The sequence below is a fragment of the Pelophylax lessonae genome (assembly GCF_965119305.1).
Source record: "Pelophylax lessonae genome assembly, chromosome: 7".
NCBI lineage: Eukaryota > Metazoa > Chordata > Amphibia > Anura > Ranidae > Pelophylax > Pelophylax lessonae.
In genome coordinates this window covers 259,848,685-259,873,707 of record NC_138774.1, presented here as the reverse complement: position 1 = coordinate 259,873,707, position 25,023 = coordinate 259,848,685, and the positions used below count along the sequence as shown (strand labels likewise).

The 25,023-nt window shown below is 41.8% G+C and overlaps 1 protein-coding gene across 1 annotated transcript in view; it reads left to right on the top strand.

The window, feature by feature from the left end:
• Positions 1 to 25,023, top strand: part of OLFML2A (olfactomedin like 2A) — a 367,694-nt gene that overhangs the window by 281,727 nt on the left and 60,944 nt on the right. The window contains exon 6 of the mRNA XM_082262942.1: positions 14,266 to 14,523. Coding sequence (XP_082119068.1) covers positions 14,266 to 14,523 — 258 coding nt within the window. The remainder of the gene's footprint in view (positions 1 to 14,265; positions 14,524 to 25,023) is intronic.

Genomic DNA, 25,023 nt, shown 5'->3' with positions numbered 1-25,023 from the left:
TGAGCATGGGAGAAGACCCCCTACAGCGATGTGAAGCTAAGGAGGGTAACCACGAGTGAAGACGTCTCAAAGGTGAGAAGACAAAGTGTTCCATGTGAAGAGTGTGAAGAGAAGTGTTCCATGTGAAGAGTGTGAAGAGTAAAGGGACCTGTTAAATGAACTGTGTTCAATGTGAAGAATCTGAAGAGTAAAGGATCCTGTTATAAATGAACATGTGCTGTGTGAAAGAAAACAAAGGGACATGTTCAATGGACAATGTTTGTGCTGTGTGAAAAGCAAACAAATGGACATTTGAGTGTCTGCTGTAGGATCAGCAGTGTCGGCCCAACAGTAGGTTGGAAAGACTTCTTAGGTAGGTTCCAGCGTGAGAAGGTAGCCGCCCACAGAGGCAAGGATTTATTTTGTCTTTTATTTTATTTTGGCTGTTTTGACGCTTGCAATTGTGTTAAGTAAATTGCATGAATAAATCAGTCTTGTTTTCAACCTCTAATCGGCTATCTCTCTGTGAAAACGCACCCCCAAAGGGGTCATCCACACCCGCCACCGAGCTAATCCCTTACAATATATATATTTATCTCATACACACACACTAAATTGTCAAAAGTTTTGGGGCGCCTGCCTTTACACGCACATGAACTTTAATGGCATCCCAGTCTTAGTCCGTAGGGTTCAATATTGTGTTGGCCCACCCTTTGCAGCAATAACAGCTTCAAGTCTTCTGGGAAGGCTGTCCACAAGGTTTAGGAGCGTGTCTTTGGGAACGTTTGACCATTCTTCCAGAAGCACATTTGGGAGGTCAGGCACTGATGTTGGACAAGAAGGCCTGGCTATCAGTCTCCACTCTAATTTATCCCAAAGGTGTTCTGTCGGGTTGAGGTCAAGACTCTGTGCAAGCTAGTAAAGTTCTTCTAGCCTAAACTCGCTCATCCATGTCTTTAGGGACCTTGCTTTGTGCACTGGTGCACAGTAATATTGAAACAGTAAGGGGCCATCCCCAAACTGTTCCCACAAAGTTGGGAACATGAAATTGTCCAAAATGTTTTGGTCTGCTGACACCTTAAGAGTTCCCTTCACTGGAACTAAGCAGTCAAGCGCAACCCCTGAAAAAAAAACCTACACCATAATCCCCCTTCCACCAAATGATTTGGATCAGTGCACAAAGCAAGGTCCATAAAGATATGGATGAGCAAGTTTGGGGTGGAGGAACTTGACTGGCCTGCACAGAGTCCATTAGAGCAGAGACTGTGAGCCAGGCCTCCAACATCAGTGCCTGACCTCACAAATCTTTTTCTCTACACCTTGGTACATTTGCAGTTTATGAACTCATTAGAAAACCAAATTTTTGCTTGTACCCCCTTGGTTATCTTTTACTGTATAAAGTGTGGTCCATAAAAAGGCCATACGTACTTGGTGGTGAAGTTCCAGGCTAATGTGTAGAGCCCCATTGGCACTCAGGATAGTAGGTATGCCAGCATAAGAAAAACTCGTCCAGTGTGCAATAAATATTTTAGCTTGAAACTGCGACTCACCATAGCTGATCCTAGATTGGATGCATACATGTGAAAGCCTCAGTCAATGCCACTCCTCGAGACATGCCCCCTGACATGTTTTGCCCCACCCACTGGGGCTACAATATTCATGTTAGGGGACATGATGCGTGGAGCGGCTTTGACTGAGGTTCTCACACGTATACATCCATACTAGGATCAGCTATGGTGAGTGGCGGCTTCAAGCTAAAGTGGGGTCCATTGTGTTCTTCTGAGAAGCAAAGCATGGTGCATTGCCACTGATAGATTTTCATTATCATTAAAATATGTTGCTCTAGACATATATTGTAAGTATGTTTGACTGAGCAACATGTTTATTACGGTTTAGTGCTGTACAATTTGATCTTGACCTAGAATCAAAATGTAAATATTTTGGGCCAGGATCTACTTTGAATAAGAGCATTTAGAAATACAAATGCCGTTGATACGTTAATCCATGGCACTGCAAAATACATTTTTGATAAATTATTCAATGAAATTTGCAATCGGAATATATCAGTAATACAAAGATACTCCTGCACTATCAATATATAAGATGGAAAGTGTAACCAACTACTGCAGGCACCGATCAGCCGATCTGTAGCTCCAAAAATGAATACAAAAAATCTTGGTGCTGCGCTGTCAGATACCAGCTAATATGTATAAACCTCAGATACACATGTGGAAGACTAAAAGGTGCATATAATATATAAAAAAAATGTGAATACATGATCGCCAGATCGCAAAATACCATAGATGAAAAACAAACATCTCACATACAGTGTGCAAAAATAAACAAATGTGACTGAGGGAAGGGAAAATAACAATAATGGACCAAAAAATATCCAGCGAATACAATGATTAATAAGTGTAAATAATAAATAATCAGCATAAATCCATAAAAAAATGCAATCCAGTGAAGAATCAGAATATACAAAGCCCCATGCACATAGGGATAAGTGCATGTGAAGTCCCCTTACCCAGGAAGAAATATGACTGGTGTCTTAAAAATCAATGGAGTGACACCTCTATGTGTGTTGGCCTCTCACCTTACTGCTGTAAGGTTACAGCATAAATGGATATCTTTCACTGTCAAATCCTATGCTTCCAACTACTTCCAGGGATCCTCCTGTTGTGGACTCAGCTGGTGGCTTAATATGGTGGAAGGACAGATATCCCTTCTATGGTGGTCTAGTGGGCTCTCCAGATGTATCCTCAATGTTAGTAGTTTGCGTAGGAAAGAAAACCTGCTTATAGTGTAATACTATTTTCCAAATTTATTAAAAAACAGCTAAAACACTCACTTATTCTCGTTAAAATATTTTATTATTATTATGAACATACAATAGATACAATATGAATGTGTAAAACAGAGTCCAGGTACAGAAATGCATAAAAAAATGGGCGGAATATGTAACCTCAAAAAAGATTACAAGGCATAAAACATAAGAATAATAATGAGGAAATGGGTTTTCAGCGGGATGTAAGAGTATGAGAAGCAATGCCATGCTCACCCTCTAGGTCAACCCTAATGGGTTCAAACTGTGACCCGGAAGGAGACCAGGCATAAAGACAGTTCCACAATCAGAAAAATCTACTAAAGGGATTGCATATCCCAAAGAGCAAATGAATCCCGCTTGACATGTAGAAAGAAAACATTACAATGTGATATGACTATGTATAAACTGTCATCTAAATAGATAATGAAAATGGACCCGAATATATCAGAAACTACATTGTTGTAGCAATAAATCATGGCAAATAAAAAACGATTAAATGAGGGAGAAAAGATGAAAGGGAAAGATAGAGAGGGAGACAGGAAGAAACAATCAGGTCAAGAAGAAAGCAGGAAAAGGAAGAAAGAAGAGTAAGTACGATCCTCGAGAACAAGACACGCACACACAAGATCAACACATCAAGTTGGGTAAAGGCACTACCAGGAGAGTAGCACAGATTCGTTAATGTCTGAAGGAAGAACCTTGCATATCCATGGCTTCCAAAGGGCATCATATTTACTCAAGGTTCCATTGTCTAGGGCTACCATCTTAGCATGCACCATAGAACAATTCATACGTTGCTTGGTTTCAAGAAAATACAGAGAAGGGGATTTCCATGCTTTGGCTATTGTCTGCTTTGCCGCTGTTAAGAGTTGGATAAGGAGTTTGAACTGTTTGCGCGTGAGAAGATCCGGTTTAGCATTCAGTAGCGCTATTATTGGGTCTGGTGGCAATAGCACATCAAACAACACAGAGGCCAACCCGAAGACATTTCCCCAAAATGTGGTGACAATCGGACATTGTTACCAAGTATGTAAATGAGTACCAATCTCCGAACAACTGCGAAAGCAGAGTGTTGAGGTGTAAATTTAGCTATTCTGGAGGGGACCAGATACCAATGCACGAGTACCTTGTAAGATGCTTCTATCACAGCAACGAAGGTGGAAGAGGATTTGGTATTAGCCCAAATGTCTGACCATTCTGTGCTATCCAGAGAGCAACTCAAATCAGATTCCCACTTAACCACATATGCAGGAGTGCCTTCCTCGGGCTTAATAAGTAATTGCAAGTATAATTGAGAAATTAGGCCTCTGGCATGAGGTTCCTTATAGCAGATACATTCAAAGGACAAAGCTGATTCAGTGGGACATCTCTAGCTATAAGTGGAGAATAGAAGTTTTTAGTTTGCAGGAATCGAAATAGTTCAGAAAAGATTTGCATAAGCCTGGAAATGGTAAAAAATCAGAAGAGGAGATCCTGTTATACAATTGAGTAAGCCCCGACGTGGTCCAGTTGCGGAAAGATGTAGGGGAAAATAATTTTATTCTTAAGAAAGGAAAGAAGAGGGTTGTGTGCGGACTGGAGTCCATATGGTGATTTCATTTTGTCCCGAATTGAAAGGGAGTTTTTAATAATAGGGTTATTGATAGGTGGACGAGATTTGGGACCTAATCAGATAACATTGGAAATCAATTTCGGTAGATTCTATTACTACCCACAGTGGTACTTCCCTCGTTGCGTGGTATTTGGTGACCGGCGCAATCTGTGCAGCAATAAAGTAAGAGGTGAAGTTTGAGAAAACTCAAACCGCCACGGATTTTGGAAAGGAATAATGTAGAACTAGGGATTCTTTGTCTAGTACCACCCCAAGTGAAGCATGTTCTACGTTAAAGGGTGCGTAAAAAATGGGCTGGAAACCGAGATCGGGAAGACTCTGAATAAATAAAGGAATTTGGGAAGTATCGACATTTTAATGACTGCGATCTTTCCAAACCAGGAAAGAGGAAGAGATGTCCAATGCTTAAACAGGTCATTGATTTTTTTCAACAAGGGGTGGGTAATTGGCCGAGAATAAGTTAGATGTGTTAGCAGTAAGCTTAACTCCAAGATAAGGAAGGTGATGTGGGGACAAGGAAAAGGGTAATACGGACTGGGCCAGATGGAGTTCTTCAGTGGATAAGGAAATGTTTAAGGCTGTGGATTTATGAAAGTTGACATGTAGGCCCGAAATGTTGGCGAACTCATGTAGAGTATTAATAAGGCTGGGTGCGGAGATGTGGGGTGAGGAGAGAAATAAAAGAACTTCTTCCGCAAATAAACATAGTTTATGATGGTGACCCCCTAAGTCAATACCTTTGATAGAAGAGTTTAGTCTAATATGTTGGGCCAATGGTTCGATGAGTAGGGCAAAGAATAGAGGCAAAAATGGGCAACCTTGTCGCGTCCCCCTTCTTACATGAAAGGTTTCAGATCTGTAACCTGCATATTTAATGTAGGCTCTGGGCTCATTATATAAGGCGGCGACCCAGGTTAGGAAGTGAGGACCAAAGCCCCATTTGCAAAGAGTGAAATTCATGTAGGGCCAGGAGACCGTGTCAAAAGTCTTTTTTAATGTCCAGGAACAGGAAACAAGTGGGAATGCACCTCTTTTTAGCAATGTGGGATAACAGTATTGCCCTACGAACATTGTCGCCTGCTTGACGACCAGGAATAAAACATACTTGATCCCAGTGGATAAGCGTCTCGATGATGCTGTTTAACCTCAAAGTTAAGAATTTGTCCAAAATTTTAATATATAAATTTAAAAGAGAGATAGGGCGGTAATTAGACCAGGTGGTGTCGCCTGTGTGGGGACCTGGTCTTTTATTAGGTTTCAAGGATTTAATAATGTTCAATATTTCATCCTGTGGGATGGGGGCATCCAACAGATTCAGCGGTGGTGCAGGAATATGGGGAAGATTCAGATTAGAAAAAAAAGAATTAGCCGAATCGAGGTCTAGAATCCCTTCGAAAGCATATAATGCTGCAAGATGAGATCCTAATTTTGCGAGAATCTTGACAGGGTTGCTAGAGTAGGAATTGTTCGCAATTTTGAGGTGAATATGTTTAGTGGGGTTGTGTAATTTATTAAGCATCCGGCCAAAAGAGTGTCAGGTTTATTGGATTTAAGGTAGAAATTGTGTCATGCTCTGCAAATTGTTTTGTCTGCTGTTTCGGTAAGAAATAAATCAAATTCTAGTCTGGCATTTTCTAGTTCAAGTTTCCGGGCGGCAGTGGGATGGCATTGAAATGCAAAACAACAGTTGTTAAAATTAGATTCTAGTTCATCACTAAGAATTGTGCTGTCCCATTTCAGGCGTGACATCTGTTGCATACATATTCCTCTAAGTACTGGTTTGTGTGCTTTTCAAAGGGTTCAAAGGTGAGATATCAGGTATAGCATTATGAGTAGGGATGATCGAACGGTTCGGGTCCACCATCGGTTCGGCCCGAACATTGGGTGTTCGAGGTTCGGCCGAATTTAGAACTTTTTGCCCAAAAAGTTCGGAATTCGGCAACCAGAACCGCCCAAAATGCAATGCTTCAGGAAATGGGCTTTAAAAGCCCGTGATTGGACCAGAACCATTAGCAAAAGCCAATTGAGGGGGCAGAAGAATGCTAGGAATGTGATTGGAGTGACTAGGGGGTCCCTAGACCAATCATTAGTGAATACGCCCCCCAGTATATAAGATCGCCCCCGCCATATTCCCAGCATTGTTATAATGGACATGGAAGAGAGTGGAAGCAGTTCTGTTAATTTTACTTTAAAAGTGTCATTTAGCTATTTATTAGTGTGAGGAAAGGGATATCTAGTGTAGTTAGAGTGCTCCTTTACACTTAAGTTAGCTTCAAAAATTTAGTTTCTGTAGGGAAAGTGTTAAGTGTCAGGGGACCGTAGTGTAGTGTAGGGTTAACTGACAGTGACTGCTATGGCAGGGTGACAAAACCCTTCCATAGCAGGGTGACCGCTATAGAGAAATGATCATTTCTCTGCTTCGGGACAGGAATGTGGCTTCTCACCAGCAAGCATTTTTTAATGCTGCAGGGGCTGCCACTGCCAGTGCTTTTTTGAGGACATGTTTGATGTCAGACATGACATCTGAATATGTGTATAGGGGGTATATATAGACATATATGTCTGAATATATACCCCTAGACATATATAGGTGTGATAGTAGCAGAAATAAATGCTTGCGCTAATGAAATCATTTACAGTAATATATTTCTGCTACTATCACACCTATATATGTCTAGGGGTATATATTCAGACATATATGCCTATATATACCCCCTATACACATGTTCAGATGTTTTGCCTGCCTCAAAAGAACCCCAAAAAATGCCAAAAAAACGCTAGTGTCAAAAAAAAAATGCCCAGGTGTGTTTTTGCTGGCATTTTTTGGGGGGTTTTGGAGGCAGGCAAAACATCAGAACTTGTGCACAGTACCACTATACACAAGTTCAGATGTTTTGCCTGCCTCAAAAGAACCCCAAAAAATGCCAAAAAAAACGCTAGCGTTAAAAAAAAAATGCCCAGGTGTGTTTTTGCTGGCATTTTTTGGGGGGTTTTGGAGGCAGGCAAAACATCAGAACTTGTGCACAGTACCACTATACACAAGTTCAGATGTTTTGCCTGCCTCAAAAGAACCCCAAAAAATGCCAAAAAAAACGCTAGCGTCAAAAAAAAAATGCCCAGGTGTGTTTTTGCTGGCATTTTTTGGGGGGTTTTGGAGGCAGGCAAAACATCAGAACTTGTGCACAGTACCACTATACACAAGTTCAGATGTTTTTCCTGACTGCAAAGAACCCAAAAAAATGCCTGCTATTAAACCGGCAAGGTGTTACAGCAGAGAAGCCATATTCCTGTGCTTAAAGTTTTCTAATACAAACGATCTTTTTTTTTCTGGTTCTGGACATGCTACAGAGCTGAAACTTCACAGGTACACCTTTTAGACCCCCCAGACACAAAATCACACAAAAAAAAGTTCTTAAAAATTGTCATTTTTGATAAAAAAGCCAATTATTGAAAAATTAAAAAAAAAAAAAAAAAAAGAGATTTTTTGATTTTTACTTTGGATTTAGTATCTGGGGGGTCTAAAAAGTGTACATGTGAAGTTTCAGCTCTGTAGCATGTCCAGAACCCCCCAAAAATTAGCATTTTCTTATAATTTTTATTAGAACAGGAATACGGCTTCTCTACGGCGCTTTTTCTTGCATTTATCGGGCATTTTTGGAGGCAGGCATGACTTTTTTTGGATTTAGTGTCTGGGGGGTCTAAAAAGTGTACCTGTGAAGTTTCAGCTCTGTAGCATGTCCAGAACCAGAAAAAAGATAATTTTTCAGTAGAGCAGGGATGGTGGGACCCCTCTTTTACACTTATATGATCTTTTTTTGGGGTTCTGGACATGCTACAGAGCTGAAACTTCACAGGTACACCTTTTAGACCCCCCAGACACAAAATCACACAAAAAAAAATTCTTAAAAATTGTCATTTTTGATAAAAAAGCCAATTATTGAAAAATTAAAAAAAAAAAAAAAAAAAGATTTTTTGATTTTTACTTTGGATTTAGTATCTGGGGGGTCTAAAAGGTGTGCATGTGAAGTTTCAGGTCTGCAGCATGTCCAGAACCAGAAAAAAAAAGATCGTTTGTATTAGAAAACTTTAAGCACAGGAATATGGCTTCTCTGCTGTAACACCTTGCCGGTTTAATAGCAGGCATTTTTTTGGGTTCTTTGCAGTCAGGAAAAACATCTGAACTTGTGTATAGTGGTACTGTGCACAAGTTCTGATGTTTTGCCTGCCTCCAAAACCCCCCAAAAAATGCCAGCAAAAACACACCTGGGCATTTTTTTTTTGACGCTAGCGTTTTTTTTGGCATTTTTTGGGGTTCTTTTGAGGCAGGCAAAACATCTGAACATGTGTATAGGGTGTATATATAGGCATATATGTCTGAATATATACCCCGAGACATATATAGGTGTGATAGTAGCAGAAATATATTACTGTAAATGATTTCATTAGTGCAAGCATTTATTTCTGCTACTATCACACCTATATATGTCTAGGGGTATATATTCAGACATATATGTCTATATATCCCCCCTATACACATGTTCAGATGTTTTGCCTGCCTCAAAAGAACCCCAAAAAATGCCAAAAAAAAACGCTAGCGTCAAAAAAAAAAATGCCCAGGTGTGTTTTTGCTGGCATTTTTTGGGGAATTTTGGAGGCAGGCAAAACATCAGAACTTGTGCACAGTACTAATATACACAAGTTCAGATGTTTTTCCTGACTGCAAAGAACCCAAAAAAATGCCTGCTATTAAACCGGCAAGGTGTTACAGCAGAGAAGCCATATTCCTGTGCTTAAAGTTTTCTAATACAAACGATCTTTTTTTTCTGGTTCTGGACATGCTACAGAGCTGAAACTTCACATGCACACCTTTTAGACCCCCCAGATACTAAATCCAAAGTAAAAATCAAAAAATCTCTTTTTTTTTTTTTTTTTTTTTAATTTTTCAATAATTGGCTTTTTTATCAAAAATGACAATTTTTAAGAACTTTTTTTGTGTGATTTTGTGTCTGGGGGGTCTAAAAGGTGTACCTGTGAAGTTTCAGCTCTGTAGCATGTCCAGAACCCCAAAAAAAGATCATATAAGTGTAAAAGAGGGGTCCCACCATCCCTGCTCTACTGAAAAATTATCTTTTTTTCTGGTTCTGGACATGCTACAGAGCTGAAACTTCACAGGTACACTTTTTAGACCCCCCAGACACTAAATCCAAAAAAAGTCATGCCTGCCTCCAAAAATGCCCGATAAATGCAAGAAAAAGCGCCGTAGAGAAGCCGTATTCCTGTTCTAATAAAAATTATAAGAAAATGCTAATTTTTGGGGGGTTCTGGACATGCTACAGAGCTGAAACTTCACATGTACACTTTTTAGACCCCCCAGATACTAAATCCAAAGTAAAAATCAAAAAATCTCTTTTTTTTTTTTTTTTTTTAATTTTTCAATAATTGGCTTTTTTATCAAAAATGACAATTTTTAAGAACTTTTTTTGTGTGATTTTGTGTCTGGGGGGTCTAAAAGGTGTACCTGTGAAGTTTCAGCTCTGTAGCATGTCCAGAACCAGAAAAAAAGATCATATAGGTGTTAAAGTTAAAGGAGGCTCCCGAACCACATCCCTGTTCTACTGAAAAATTATCTTTTTTTTTTTCATGGTTCTGGACATGCTACAGACCTGAAACTTCACATGCACACCTTTTAGACCCCCCAGATACTAAATCCAAAGTAAAAATCAAAAAATCTCTTTTTTTTTTTTTTTTTTTTAATTTTTCAATAATTGGCTTTTTTATCAAAAATGACAATTTTTAAGAACTTTTTTTGTGTGATTTTGTGTCTGGGGGGTCTAAAAGGTGTACCTGTGAAGTTTCAGCTCTGTAGCATGTCCAGAACCAGAAAAAAAGATCATATAGGTGTTAAAGTTAAAGGAGGCTCCCGAACCACATCCCTGTTCTACTGAAAAATTATCTTTTTTTTTTTTCATGGTTCTGGACATGCTACAGAGCTGAAACTTCACATGCACACCTTTTAGACCCCCCAGATACTAAATCCAAAGTAAAAATCAAAAAAATCTCTTTTTTTTTTTTTTTTTTTAATTTTTCAATAATTGGCTTTTTTATCAAAAATGACAATTTTTAAGAACTTTTTTTTGTGTGATTAATAGTCCCTGGGGCATGACCCAGAACCCTAGGCACTTTTTAGGGGCATTTATTGGGTTTTAGGGCTTAAAAATGGTGTTTTTTGATTACAGAAGTTCGGGTCCCATTGATTTCAATGGGGTTCTGAAATCCGAACCGAACTTTCGTGAAGTTCGGGTGTTCTGGTCGAACCGAACTTTTCAAAAGTTCGATCATCCCTAATTATGAGTCAAATAATCGGATAGGGCATTTGCTATCTCAGAGTGGTGGGTCGGATTTTTAAGCAAGATATTGCTCAGATACCAGGTAGGGTCATGAGCTTTAGGAATGGTTGAAGCTAGGGTTGTAAAAACCACATAATGGTCTGACCAGGGAATGGGAATGATTGTAGAAGAAAGAAGTACCGGGAGCATACCGATAGATAGGAAAATATGGTCTATACGAGAGAAGGAATTATGAGGATGTGAGAAATGAGTAAATCTCTTTTCAGTTGGGTTAGATTCTCGCCATGAATCAGTGAAAGTAAATGGGCCAACGGTAGTCTCTTCGGATGAAGCTAGGGGACAGCTGAGGACTTATCTAGAAAGGGTGAAATGACTTGGTTCGAGTCACCAGCCAATAATAATGTACCTATTTTATGCGAGTCTATCACTTGTAAAAGGTGTGAAAAAAAGGGTACAGGATTTTTATTTGGAGCATAGTAAGAAACAATGGTGTCTGCTATATCTAGAAGATGTCAAGTGAGAATCCGGTAATGACCATGAGGATCTTTTATCTCCTTAAGGACTGAAAAAGGTGTATTGCAACGGAAGGCTATAACAACCCCTCGTGGTTTGGTATCAGCAGAAGCTGTGTAAACCTGTGAAAATTTAGAAATTAAAAATTTGGGGGTGGAGTGGATCGAGAAGTGGGTTTCCTGAAGGCACAGAATCTGGGACTTCAGGGATGTAATGGAAAGCTTTGGTGCATTTCTGAGGGTTATTGAGTCCCTGAACATTCAGAGATAGAATCGTCAGCAGGGCCATAGTGGGTTGTCAGGTAATGTGCTATGAGGCAGTAAGTGAAATAAGACACAGAAGAGGAAGAAACGGGAGGAGCAGAAAATAGAGGAGGGCATAAAGTGACATTAAAAACATACTATGAAGCAAAAACATATGCACACTCATAAAAAAGTAGTGTCCGCTAGTGGGGGGACAAAGGTCTCCCACCAAGGGAAAGGAGGTCAGCATCAAGAGTCCCATAAAATGCAGACTCCTGAGGGTAACCAGTGGGAGCTCACGGAACATCCCTGGAGGGAACAGACAACCAAACCATGGAACATAACAACTATAATAAGCTAGGAGGGCAAAATACCCTGGACTATGCCCACAAGAACCCAAAAGGGGGGCCTGACAAGCCAGCAGGGGTCTGGGGGCATACACATTAGGTATCAACAACAAGTACCTGTAAAAAGAATGGTAGGTCAAAAAACAAAAAGGGACATTAACTTGAAACACAAAAATCCCTAGAAGTAAACAGAATTCTTAATATGGGGGCCTGAGAATTCCAGTCCAGTTCCAATCAAAGGGTGACAACCAAAAGTTGACACGTAACCAATTTCGGATATATGTCAGAAAAAGAGGAGGGAAAGAGCCAGCAACTATTAGGCCAATGAAACCATTCCAAACAACGTGTACAGGAAGTCCAGATAGGAAAGAGAATCATCAGTAAGGTGTTACCAATGACATAGATCAATAAGAACCTCAATCCATTGAGTCTGCTGGGTCAGGGGTAGGAGAGATGAAGTGGCCACGTTTATGCAGGCTTTGTCTGCCTTTCTTCCCAGTCTTCAGAGAGTGATTCTGTGGGGAACTCGAGGATGATCTGCGACACGGGTTGTCAGTGATTAGCGGTGGTTCTGTCAACTGCAGGTCTTGAAGGGTGGATTGCAGGTCTTCCGCTGTACGACATACGTGCTTGGTTCCTTAAAAGGTGAAGCGGACGGAAAAGGGGAAACCCCATTGGTAGGAGATTTGGTGTTGCTGCAGAATTTGAAGCTGGGGTTTCAGAGCTCTGCGTTTGTTAATGGGACTGGGGAGAGAGGTCTGCAAAAACTTGGTAAGTGTGACCTTGAAAGTTCAATACATCTTTCTCCCTAGCTGCAGAAAGAAGCTGTTCCTTGGTACGATAATAATGAAATTTAGTGATAATATTGCGATGTGGACCGTCTGTTTTCCTGGGTGTAAGTGCACAATGTCCATCTCAAGTCGGTCAACTGGGATGGTTGGTTGTAATTCTTGGAAGAGTGCCAGCATGGTGGCCTGTATATCAGTCACAGGTTCAGGAATGCCCCGAATGCGTAAATTAGAGCGCCGAGCCCTATTTTCAAAATCTTCCAGGCAAGATTGTAATTCTCTTTAAGAATTTCAATTTCTGCAGTATAAGTTTGGGAGTAGTTTTCTATGCCATCCACTCTCGTTTCAAGGTCTGACAAACTTAAACCCATTTCTCTAATCTCCTTAGTGAGGCTGTTGGTATTATGGTCAGAAGTTTGAGTTAATAATTTCTGGATCATATGCTCCATCTGTCTTAACAGAGCTGGGGATGCTGGTTCAATATCTAAATTCTCCTGCAAGCTAGTACTGTGGTTAAGCTGAGTTGAGAGTAACCCAGAAAGCAGAGGGGGAATGGAGCACTGAGCAGGCCACACTGGGCACACAGACATATGTGCTGAGGCTGAGGTATAAGCCACAGCCACGCCATCTTGGCAGTTTGAGTGTCTTTGATATTTTTTGTCTTGTTTTTGTGCTGGTGCCCGACCAACACCATACCGCAATGAGCTAGGGGCTCTCCAGTACCTTTAAGAGGAACAGTGAGGTAAAAGACGTCCGGAAACCCTCCTTATATGGCGGTTATCTGTCCTCCAGGAGCGGAGCTTCAGCCAAGCATTACCGCCTCAGCAGCCTCCGCGCATGTGCCCCAAACATTCACTTATTCAATCGTGGTACAAACATACGTATCATCCACAAGCAGCTATCAGTCTAAGCGATAGGCAAACCGGAAATGTCGGTGGATGATGAGCTTGCCGCTCGTGGATATGTTTGTACCACAACTGAATAAGTGAGTGGTTTGAGAAATAGTATAACACTATTTGGAGCTTTTCTTTCCTACACATACTACTATTAACATTGAGGATACATCTGGAGAGCCCGCTAGACCACTATAGATCCACAACAGGAGGATCCCTGGAAGTAGTTGGAAGCATAGGATTTTACAGTGAAAGATATCCATTTATTCTGTAACCTTATAGCTGTAAGGTGAGAGGCCGGCACACATAGAGGTGTCAATCCATTGATTTTTTTAGACAAGAGTCACATTTCTTTCTGTTTGATGGAATTTTGTGTATGGGATTTGTATATTCTGATTCTTCACTGGATTTCATTTTTTATATAGATTTATTCTGATTATTTATTATTGACACTTATTGATCCCCGCATTTACTGGATGTTTTTTGGTTCATTATTCCTATCTTCACTTCCCTCAGTCACATTTGTTTATTTTTGCACACTGTATGTGAGATATTTGTTTTTCATCTATGGTATTTTGCGATCTGGCAATCATCTATTAACATTTTTTGATATATTATATGCACCTTTTAGCCTGCCACATGTGTATCTGAGGTTGATACATATTAGCCAGAATGTATCCTGGTTTATTATTTTATGCTTTTTTATGTTATTTCTAGAAAACGTTGGAAGGTTGACAGTACGAGGAGAAAAACAAGATGGTAAAACAGAGGGAGACATCAGAGAAACTCGCATCATTCAAGAGGACAAGATTGTAGAGATGCCTGTAGCAACCACTACCACCTCTACAACACCTGCTACAACAGCCACCAGAACCGAAAGTACCACAACAACTGCTAAAACTACTACTACTGAACATGTACCAGCAACACTTTCAGCCACAGATCTTGGACCTGAAGCAGGCAATAATAATAAAGGTTAGTGCTTTTGCAAACATTATGTGATATAAGAGAACTGCGCTTGCAAGCATTGACTGATAGAAGTATAAGAAAAGAAAGGAGTATTGTATAGAAGCTGTAAATAATGAACTAGTGATATGTAAACATTCCTGTGTAGAACCAGTAAATTGCTACATTGAGTCAATTAATCCATAAAAAAATTTCTTATAGCTCGGTTTACGCTCCATTCACACTGCCGCAACTTGTCAGACTGACAAGTCGCTGTGCCTCGCGGTCCATTGACTGGTACAGGACCCGTTCTAATAGGAGCGACACAAGTCACTCAGACTTAGAAAAGGGTCCTGTACTACTTCGGTGCGACCTGGAGGCGACTTGCATTGACTTCCATTATGTGAAGTCCGTGCAAGTCGCGCCAAAGTCACGGTGCACGGGACTTCACTGGTCGCCCCCAAAGTCGTGCAGCAGTCGTGCCGCTTCAGTGTGAATGCGGTTACAGATACATATATGTAAACCCAGCCTTGAGTGGCATTAAACCCAAAGCCAAAAGTTTTTATATGTTGCAGTCCCTAAGCATGGTGGCTGCATTAGTTACTTTTTTAAGGCTTTTTTCCTTTATTTTCCCCTAGTGATCTGTCCAGTAACAGTCAGTCTGGTGAGAAGGGAATCTTAAGCTGGCCATACACAAGTAGAAGGTTGAGAAAATGACAGCGCTCAATTCCTTAAGGATTTATGGGTGGATGCCATCTGGTTCTGGTGCTTTATTCACCTTTATTTTGTCTAAATATTTCTGGGCCATATCAATTTTGAGCCATTGTGGATCATTTGGGGCTGTGTCAATACCATCCCCATGACCACGAGCTCTCCAATGCTCATTTGTTTACACAGAACTGAGGACGTTTTTTGCCTTCTCTTTGTCCCCTGTCATCCACTCTAGATTATTTTGTAAAGGACCAACATGCTCAGACCAGCCTTTTTTTCTATTAATATATTTGAATAATTTTTTGGGCTTTTTCCCACTCTCTTTGGTAATCTGTCGTTTGCCACAGGAATGGTCTTACAAAAAGACCAAAATACAGCGCTTGCTATTAAACTATAGTCTTACGAATTAAAATTACCACTAAAATCTAACCTGTGCTTGTAAAGTGCCGATGTGTCTTCATAAATATCATTAGATTGTTGAAACCGTATTTAGGTAGCATAAAATTGAATATGATTAAAATTTCATAAAACGTAACAGTGAATCTAATAAATAAGTGACTGTGACTCTAATAAATATCATCAAAAAACAGACGATCTGTAAAGGGAAAAATATTATATATAAAAGTCCATCAATAAATGGTGATTATGCTCAGGCAATTAATGTCCTCAATAAATGGTTATCCACAAAAAGTGCAAAGTGCTCTGGCTTGATTGTTTCACAGTATCGATTGCTTGTTCCAAAAGTGAATAAGATGGGTCACTTACCAGATAACGTGGGTCTTATGTGCCATATGACACTAAGACCATTCAGGCTTTGTTAGCCCTCTGGGCTAAGTGGCTCTCCCCTTTGAACGGTCCTGCGGGCTACTAATGGCTCCTCTGGACTCCGGAATATTCAAGGATAATGAGAGGGAAGAAGAAAGGCTCCAAATAGTGTGATACAGTCTTAATAAAGATTTTCTTACCCATCCATTGGGTTCAAACAAAGTAAAATAGGAAAGCACACTATCCCTGGTGGTCAGCGGTGCGGGCCTCACGTCCTCCTCGTGGAATAACGGCTAACTTCCGGCTTGCGTTCCAACTAGGGTAGCGTGATGACGTTATGCGGTCCAAACTGACGTGTTTCGTCACTTCCGGTGACGTCTTCAGAGTTCTGTCTGTCGTTTGTTTTGAATTTTTGCGGCCTTGATCTCCATTTTACATATTCTGTTATATTCCTTGTAATATTTAAACAACGATAGTATTCCGTCATTTTTATATTTTTTTTAAAGCTCTTTTCTTATTATTTATAGCTTTTCTAACTTTGGCCGTGAGCCACATAGGTTTTATTTTTAGCCTTTTAAATTGATTGCCCATGGAAATATATTTTGCATTGAGTTCACATAGTCTTTTTGAAGAATTCCCATTTCTGTTCTGTGTTCATCAATGCCAATGTTCCCTCCCAGTCTTTCCTCGTCCTCGGAATATAAGCTCTCTTAAAGTTAAAACAATTGTAAAGTCTCTTTTTTTTTTCCTAAAAAACAAAACAAACATGTTATACTTACCTGCTGCAGTGGATTTGCACAGAGCAGCCTGGATCCTCCTTCTACTCGGGTCCCTCTTCTGTGGTCCTGGCCCCTCCTGTTCAGTGCCCCAAAAGCATCCAAGCTGAGTCACAGCTTCCTGTGTCCATTCAGACACAGAGCCCTGACCCCACCCTGCCACCTCTCTCTCCTGATTGGCTAGATGACATTGACAGCATCGGCAGCCAATGGCGCCGCTTCTGTGTCTCAGCCAATTAGGAGGGACAATCTCGGACAGGTGAGACACTCATGGACATCGCTGGACAGAGAGGGATATCTTAATGCATAGAATGCAATAAGATAAAAAAACCTTCTGACTTTACAACTCCTTTGGGTTCTCCCACATATATAAAAAAAATGCAGAGGTTATAATGTGGCACTTGCCTAATTGGGTATACCACAGTGAAAATTTCCTATTACTACTTGACCACTTCCCACCCATCATATTGCAAAATGACGGCCGCAAAATGGTTGCTCTATCCTGACTGGGCGTCATAGGACATCCAGCAGGATAGACCCGAGGGGCGTGCAGAGCGGCGATCGGTGGTGCGGTGTGTCACTCTGTAACACCGCATCTCCGATCCCGGTAAAGAGCCTATGACATAGACTCTTTACCAATGTGACCAGCTGTGTCCAATCATAGCTGGTCACATATTAAATAGGAAGTGCTGTTGATTGGCTTTCCTCATTTCGTGCTTGACAGGTGCAAGTAGGGGAGAGCCGATCAGCGGCTCTCCTGATGGGGGGGGGGGGTCTGTGCTGGTAATCAGAGCATTCATTACCAGTGCAGACCCTTGGGGGATGTCACTAGAGCCGCCAGGGATTGCCCACCCATGGCCACTAGGGATACCCACCCATGCCACCAAGGATGCCAATCAGTGCTCAGGGAGCCTGTCAGTGCCCTCATCATCAGTGCTGCCCATAATTGCCATCTATCAGTGCCACCCACCAGTGCCCACCATTGCCATCTATCAGTGCTGCCCACCAGTGCCCACCATTGCCGCCTATCAGTGCCCATCAGTGCTGCCTATCAGTGCCCATCAGTGCTGCCTATTAGTGCCCATCAGTGCCACCTATCATTGCCCACCAATGCTGCATATCAGTGCTACCTATCAGTGCCACATATCAGTGCCGCCTATCAGTGTCAATCAGTGCTGAAAATTAGTGCCTCATCATCAGTGCCACCTCATCAGTGCCTGTCCGTGTGGTTTCATCAGTGCTCATCAGTTCAACGAAAAAATTATTTATTTACAAAATTTTATAACAAACAAAAAAACTTTTTTTTTTTTTAAACTTTTCAGTCTTTTTTTCTTGCGGTGATCAAATACCACCAAAAGAAAGCTCTATTTGTGGGAAAGAAATGACATAAATTTCTCAGTGTTGCATGACCGCGCAATTGTTATTCAAAATGCAACAGCGCTAAAAGCTGAAAAATGGCCTGGGCAGGAAGGGGGTGAAAGTGCCCTGTATTGAAGTGGTTAAATATATTAACCGCTTGCCGACCAGCTGTCGTAGTTTTACTGCAGCAGGTTGGTTCTGTCCCGCGAAACGACGTACCTGTACGTCGCTTTGCTGGACCACTAGTGGAGAAATGCGCACACGCCAACTGGCCACAAGGGCGATGTCCGCCGGGCATCCTCGATCGCTCCCCATGGAGACAGAACGGTGGTCTGCCTTTGTAAACACAGCAGACCGCTGTTCTGTCATTAATCAAAACAGAGATCCTGTGTTCCACTTATTTAGGAACACAGGTCTCTGTGTTCATGCAGCAAGCCCATCCCCCACCCAGTTAGAAAGCACCCACTAGGATCACATTTAACCCTTTGATCGCCAATGGTGTTAACACCTTCCCTGTCAGTGTCATTAGTAGAGTAACAGTGAATATTTTTAGCACTGATTAGTGTAATAATATCACTGGTCCCCCCCAAAAGTGTCAAAAATGTCAGTTAGGGGTCCGATCTGTCCGCTGCAATGCCACACTCGCCGCCATTACTAGTAAAAATAAATAAATTTTAAAAAAAAGACAAATCTTTCCCCTGGTTTGTAGACATGATAACTTTTGCGCAAACCAATCAATGTACACTTATTAGGATTTTTTTTACCAAAAATATGTAGCAGAATACATATTGGCCTAAAATGATTCAAAAATTCGATTTTTACATTTTTCTTTTTTGGGAATGTATATAGCAGAAAGTATTTTTTTTTTGTCAGAATGTTTTCTCGTTTTTTGTTTATAGCGCAAAAAATAAAATCGCAGAAGTGATCAAATACCACCAAAAGAAAGCTCTATTTGTGGGAAAATAAGAACATTCATTTTATTTGGGTACAGCGTCGCACGACCGCGCAACTGTCAGTTAAAGTAACGCAGTGCCATATCGCAAAAAATGGCCTGGTCATTAAGGGGGTATCAAACCTTCTGGTCCAGAAGTGGTTAAACCAATAATTCATGTATCTACAGTGTAGATGAAAAGTATTCCACAGGTATGATAAATTTCTACTTGTTAAAAAAAAATGTGCCATCAATTCATATATATGCAATATAAATAAAAAACAAAAGTGCTGCTTATAACATGTGCAATATTTTTCTGTTACGTTGAGGGTTGATACCACTATTAAAGTGCAAAAAACTATGTGCAATGTGACAAATAACTACAATAAATTATAATAAATAGTCCTGCATCTCAGACTTCCACGTCTGAAGTCTGACAGAGAGAAGCAGCGGACCTGCATGGGTCTATATTGAAGGCGAGCTGCTACTTCAGCACAAGGGTGGAGCACTATGTAGTGAATATATTAAATGTCGAGGATCTCACTTATGCTGTATATTCTTTGAAAGGAATTTAGAAAATTGTGGTTATGGACACTTTTAGAGACAATATTTTATGGAATTACACTAATAGTAATAGAGATGCGGGACTATTTAGCTATCTATTTAACTTACTGTAGTTATCTGTCACATTGCACATGGTTTTTTGTACTTTATCTTTGCAGCACTGGAATAGCGGTATCAACCCTCTACAGGGTTGGCAACAGAAAAATATTTCACATAGTATAAGAAGCACAATTGTTCTTTATAAAATTGGCCTGGGTGTGAAAGTGTCCTGTTTTAAGATGGTTACCCTGTAACTGCCATTTTTGCTGGACAGCTTGGTCACATAAAGGAGGTTAAAAAGTAACAGATGTACTGGAAAAATCCCCAGATGAAAATAAGACCTCGTTCACATAGTTATGCCCATCTGATGGTCGTTTTTACCCACATGGGGATGCACAGGTGTTCCTCGCAGTCCTATTGATGACAATTAAGACACAGATGCATAAGGCCCGTACACACGTAGCGATTGTCGGCCGTAAATATTCGGCCACCGACCGATCGGCCGATTGTCGGCTTGTTAGTATGATGCTTCCGACAACCGACTGCCGAATAGAATCTGGTGTGCAGGCATTAAAATTTTTGTTGGCCAACACCAGAACGGCCGATTGTTCGCCAGTCAGTACAGAATTCGGCCGACAAACAGCAGATGAGCAAGACTGGGCATGCTCAGAGAAGAAAAAACACACGGAAAGTTAACCATCACATGACATCACTTCTGCAGTCGGCTGTTGTTGGCCGACAAAATTCGTGTGCAGTCTTGAGCACTTTTCAACTGACAGGACAGCACTGGACAAAAGACGGCCGATCGTTCGGCCGACATTCGGTACGTGTGTACGGGCCTACAGAGACAGTCGCTGCTCCCAATTTGACATTCATGCACGGGCCTTTAACCACTTAAGCCCCGGAAAGATTTTACCCCCTTCCTGACTAGTACCTATTTTGCGATTCGGCACTGCGTGACTTTAACGGACAATTGCACGGTCGTGCCACAATGTACCTAAGCAAATTTGATGTCCTTTTTTTTCGCCACAAACAGAGCTTTCTTTTGGTGGTATTTGATCACCTGTGCGATTTTTTGATCATGCGCTATAAACAAAAAATAGCGTCAATTTTGCAAAAATAACAATATTTTTCAAATTTTTTTATATGAAATTCCCCCCCCAAAAAATGTAAAAATTAAAATGTTTTAACATTTTAGGCCAATTTGTTTTATGCTACATATTTTTGGTAAAAAAAATCGCAAAAAGCGTATTTTGATTGGTTTGCACAAAAGTTATTGCGTTTACTAACTAAGGGAAAGATTTTTGTCATTTTAGTTGTTTTTTTTTTTAACGAGTAATGGCGGCGATCTGCGATTTTTTTTGCGGTACTGCGACATTGCGGCAGACAGATCGGACCCTTGACTGACATTTTTGACACTTTTGGGGTTACCAGTGACATTACTACAGTAATCAGTGCTATACATGCACTTGTACTGTAAAATGACACTGGCAGGGAAGGGGTTAACTTTTTTGGAGAGGGAGGGGTTAAGTGTGTCCCTAGGGGCGTGTTTCTAACTGTGATTGGCTGTGGCTTGAGGTGTAGGAACAGTGATCAACGGTCCTACATAGTAGAACCGTATGATCACTATTCACACACAGGGGAAAATGATAGGCGGCTTGTTTACATTAGTCGCCTGCCTTTCTCCCGCTCTAACGGACGATCGCGAGTGACCGGCGGACATCGGGTCCGCCGGTCACTTGCGCGGGGGGGGGTCCGTGAGCGAGCGGGAGCGCGCATCTGGCGGCGCACGCTCGCTCCCCAGAGCCTCACAGGCTAGTGACGTACCGATACGTCACTTTGCCTGTGAGGGGCTGACCGCCGCAGTATATGTACTTGCGGCGGTCGGCAAGTGGTTAAACAGACAGTATGTGTTTAGGGCCATGCACCTGTACCCCCACGGATGTCAAATTGACATCAATGAGACTGTCTCCACAGGGATTCATGGAAAACCTGTGCATCCCCATGTGGGTAAACACAGCCCTTGAACGGGTGTAAACTGTAGTACTGTAGTACGACTCAAAGGGCCAGTTCACACTAGGATATGGTGACAGATGCTGCAGGGAAAAGGAACCCTGCCTGCTAAATACAGGTGTAATATGCAACATGTTCAAAAGGTGAACCTATCCTTTAATGTTCAGGTTATATGCAAAGGAAAGGGAAAATTAAGGGGTTAATGTACTGGTCACATACAGTAACATCATGGAGAAGGATAAGAGAAGTGAAAGGGTCAACATACAGGTAACATGGGGACAGCACGGAGATGTACAGTATTTCACAAAAGTGAGTACACCTCACATTTTTGTAATTATTTTATTATATATTTTCATGTGACAACACTGAAGAAATGACACTTTGCTACAATGTAAAGTAGTGAGTGTACAGTTTGTATAACAGTGTAAATTTGCTGTCCCCTCAAAGTAACTCAACACAGCCATTAATGTCTAAACCGCCAGCAACAAAAGTGAGTACACCCCTAAGTGAAAATGTCCAAATTGGGCCTAGTTAGCCATTTTCCCTCCCTGGTGTCATGTGACTCGTTAGTGTTACAAGGTCTCTTGGGGGAAAGGGGAGCAAGTGTGTTAAATTTGCTGTTATCGCTCTTACTCTCTCATACTGGTCACTGGAAGTTCAACATGGCACCTCATGGCATTGAGGATCTGAAAAAAAAAGAATTGTTGCTCTACATAAAGATGGCCTAGGCTATAAGAAGATTGTCAAGACCCTGAAACTGAGCTGCAGCATAGTGGCCAAGACCATACAGCGGTTTAACAGGACAGGTTCCACTCAGAACAGGCCTTGCCATGGTCGACCAAAGAAGTTGAGTGCATGGAATCAGCATCATATCCAGAGGTTGTCTTTGGGAAATACACATATGAGTGCTGTCAGCATTGCTGCAGAGGTTGGAGGGGTGGTGGGGTCAGCCTGTCAGTGCTCAAACCATATGCTGCACACTGCATCAAATTGCTCTGCGTGGCCATTCCAGAAGGAAGCCTCTTCTAAAGATGATGCACAAGAAAGCCTGCAAACCGTTTGCTGTAGACAAGCAGACTAAGGACATGGATTACTGGAACAATGTTCTGTGGTCTGATGAGACCAAGATAAACCTATTTGCTTCAGATGGTGTCAATCGTGTGTGGCGGCAACCAGGTGGGCAGTACAAGGACAAGTGTGGTGAAATGCGATGCATACTAGCTCATTATGTGTTCGTCTTTCAGGTTTTTTTTTTTTTTTAATTCTGAGGTTTACAACCTCTTTAAGGGCTCTTTCACACGGGCGTTCCGTATGTCCGTTTTTCATCCCATCCATTTGCGGATGAAAAACGGACATAATGTATCTCTATGTAAATACGGATGTCAGCGGATGACCATCTGCTGACATCCGTTTTTCGTCCGTTCAGTTCAGTTTTTTTGAACGGAAGAGAACCCTATTTTTTCTTCCGTTCAAAAAATGGAACGGACGCAAAAATGGATGTCAGTGGTGTCATACGCTGACATCCATATTTACATAGACATACATACATAGGCAAACGGACGGGATGAAAAACGGGCATACGGACCGGATGACAAGTGTCACCCGTGTCCGTTTCAAAAAAAAAAAAAAGGAACTGATCGAGCATAAAAAACTGAACGCCCGTGTGAAAGAGCCCTTAATCAAGTGTGCTGTGGAAGTTTGGTGTGCCTGGCTGTGCAGGGTGGGGGGATCCCTATTCACCAGCGACTCCCAGGGGGGTAGCGCTACAAATGTAAAGTTTTTTAAAAAAACAAGACAAATTACAGTGTGCTTAGAAAACACCCACAAATAAAAACTAATAGGCTGACTACAGCCCTTTGCTATCAATAGATAAAACAAAAACAAAAAAATTACAAAAAAGAATATTGAAAAAAAAAAATACATTATCTTGTGTAATTCTTTGGGATATGACAATCTGCTTGCTGTAAACTGTGATGATTCATCTGCTGTGAACTTCTCCATGTGGAAAGAAAAGTCAAGTTTCCAGGGTATGATATTGTACAGAGGGGCCCAAAAAATGTATTCACACTTCAACAGTTGTCACCTATGCCCTTTTTTAAAAAAACAAATTGAATAATGGCAGCAAGTGTAGTATTATGTTTCCCTAAAGATGTTAGTAGTTGCACCATTGTTAATGTAATCATGTGACCGTCAAGAGACAGTCAAAGAAAATGGCGGAAGTACGCTTGACTTGTGAGAAATGCAAGACCATTTTAAATTGGTATGTGTGTGAAGTTCAACCAGGGCAGTTTTTAACATGGGGCAAACAGGGCAACTGCTCTGGGCCCAATCTTTATTGAGGGGACCAAGGCAGCTGCTGCTTGAACCCGCGCTGCCTGGGAATTGGGGCCCCGATGACGGTATTGCAGAGTGCAGAGGGAACACGGGAGGCTGTATTCTCGAGCCAGTCAGTAGAGAGGCAGCGGGGCTAGGAGCTCCACTGATGCTCTGATCCCATCCCATGCATCCTATGTGCTCGGAACAGAGCGATCGCAGTGAGAGCAGTGATCGGAGTAGGAGCCCCGCCCCCTCTAAACTGGCTGGGGAAAACAGAGATCTGGGGGCGGGGCTACCACACCGATCACTACTCTCACTACATCTGCTCTGTTCCAAGCAGACAGTATGCATATGGCGGGGTTAGAGCATCAGTGGAACTCCCAGCTCCGCTCCCTCTCTGCACCCGGTCTGCTCGGAACAGAGCTGCTGTAGTGAGAGCCAGTGATTGGAGTGGGAGCCCCGCCCCCCAGACCTCTGTATTCCCCAACCAGTTTAGAGGGGGGACAGGAGCTCCACTGATGCTCTGACCGCGTGCCATGCAGCCTGTGTAGGAGTGAGCAGCTAAAGTGAGATCAGTATGGAAGCCCTATCCACTGACCTCAAAATGTGTATAATGAGCCCAGCTGGCCAGGTATGTCCTTACACCCATAGAATGCTTGCTTTTCTAAAACCCTGAGCTGTGTTATTCAACTGTAAAGGTGTGTATTGTTGAAAGTTCTCTGACCGTCTCCTGTACCATGTCTGCAGTCTCTGACCCTCTCCTGTACCATGTCCGCAGCCTCTGACCATCCCCTGTAGTATGTCCACAGCCTCTCACCATCCCCTGTAGTATATCCACAGCCTCTCACCATCCCCTATAGTATATCCACAGCCTCTGACCATCCCCTGTAGTAAGTCCGCAGCTTCTGACTATCCCTTGTAGTATGTCCGCAGCCTCTCACCATCTCCTGTAGTAAATCCGCAGCCTCTGACCATCCCCTGTAGTAAGTCCTCAGCCTCTGACCATCCCTTTTAGTATGTCCGCAGCCTCTCACCATCTCCTGTAGTAAGTACGCT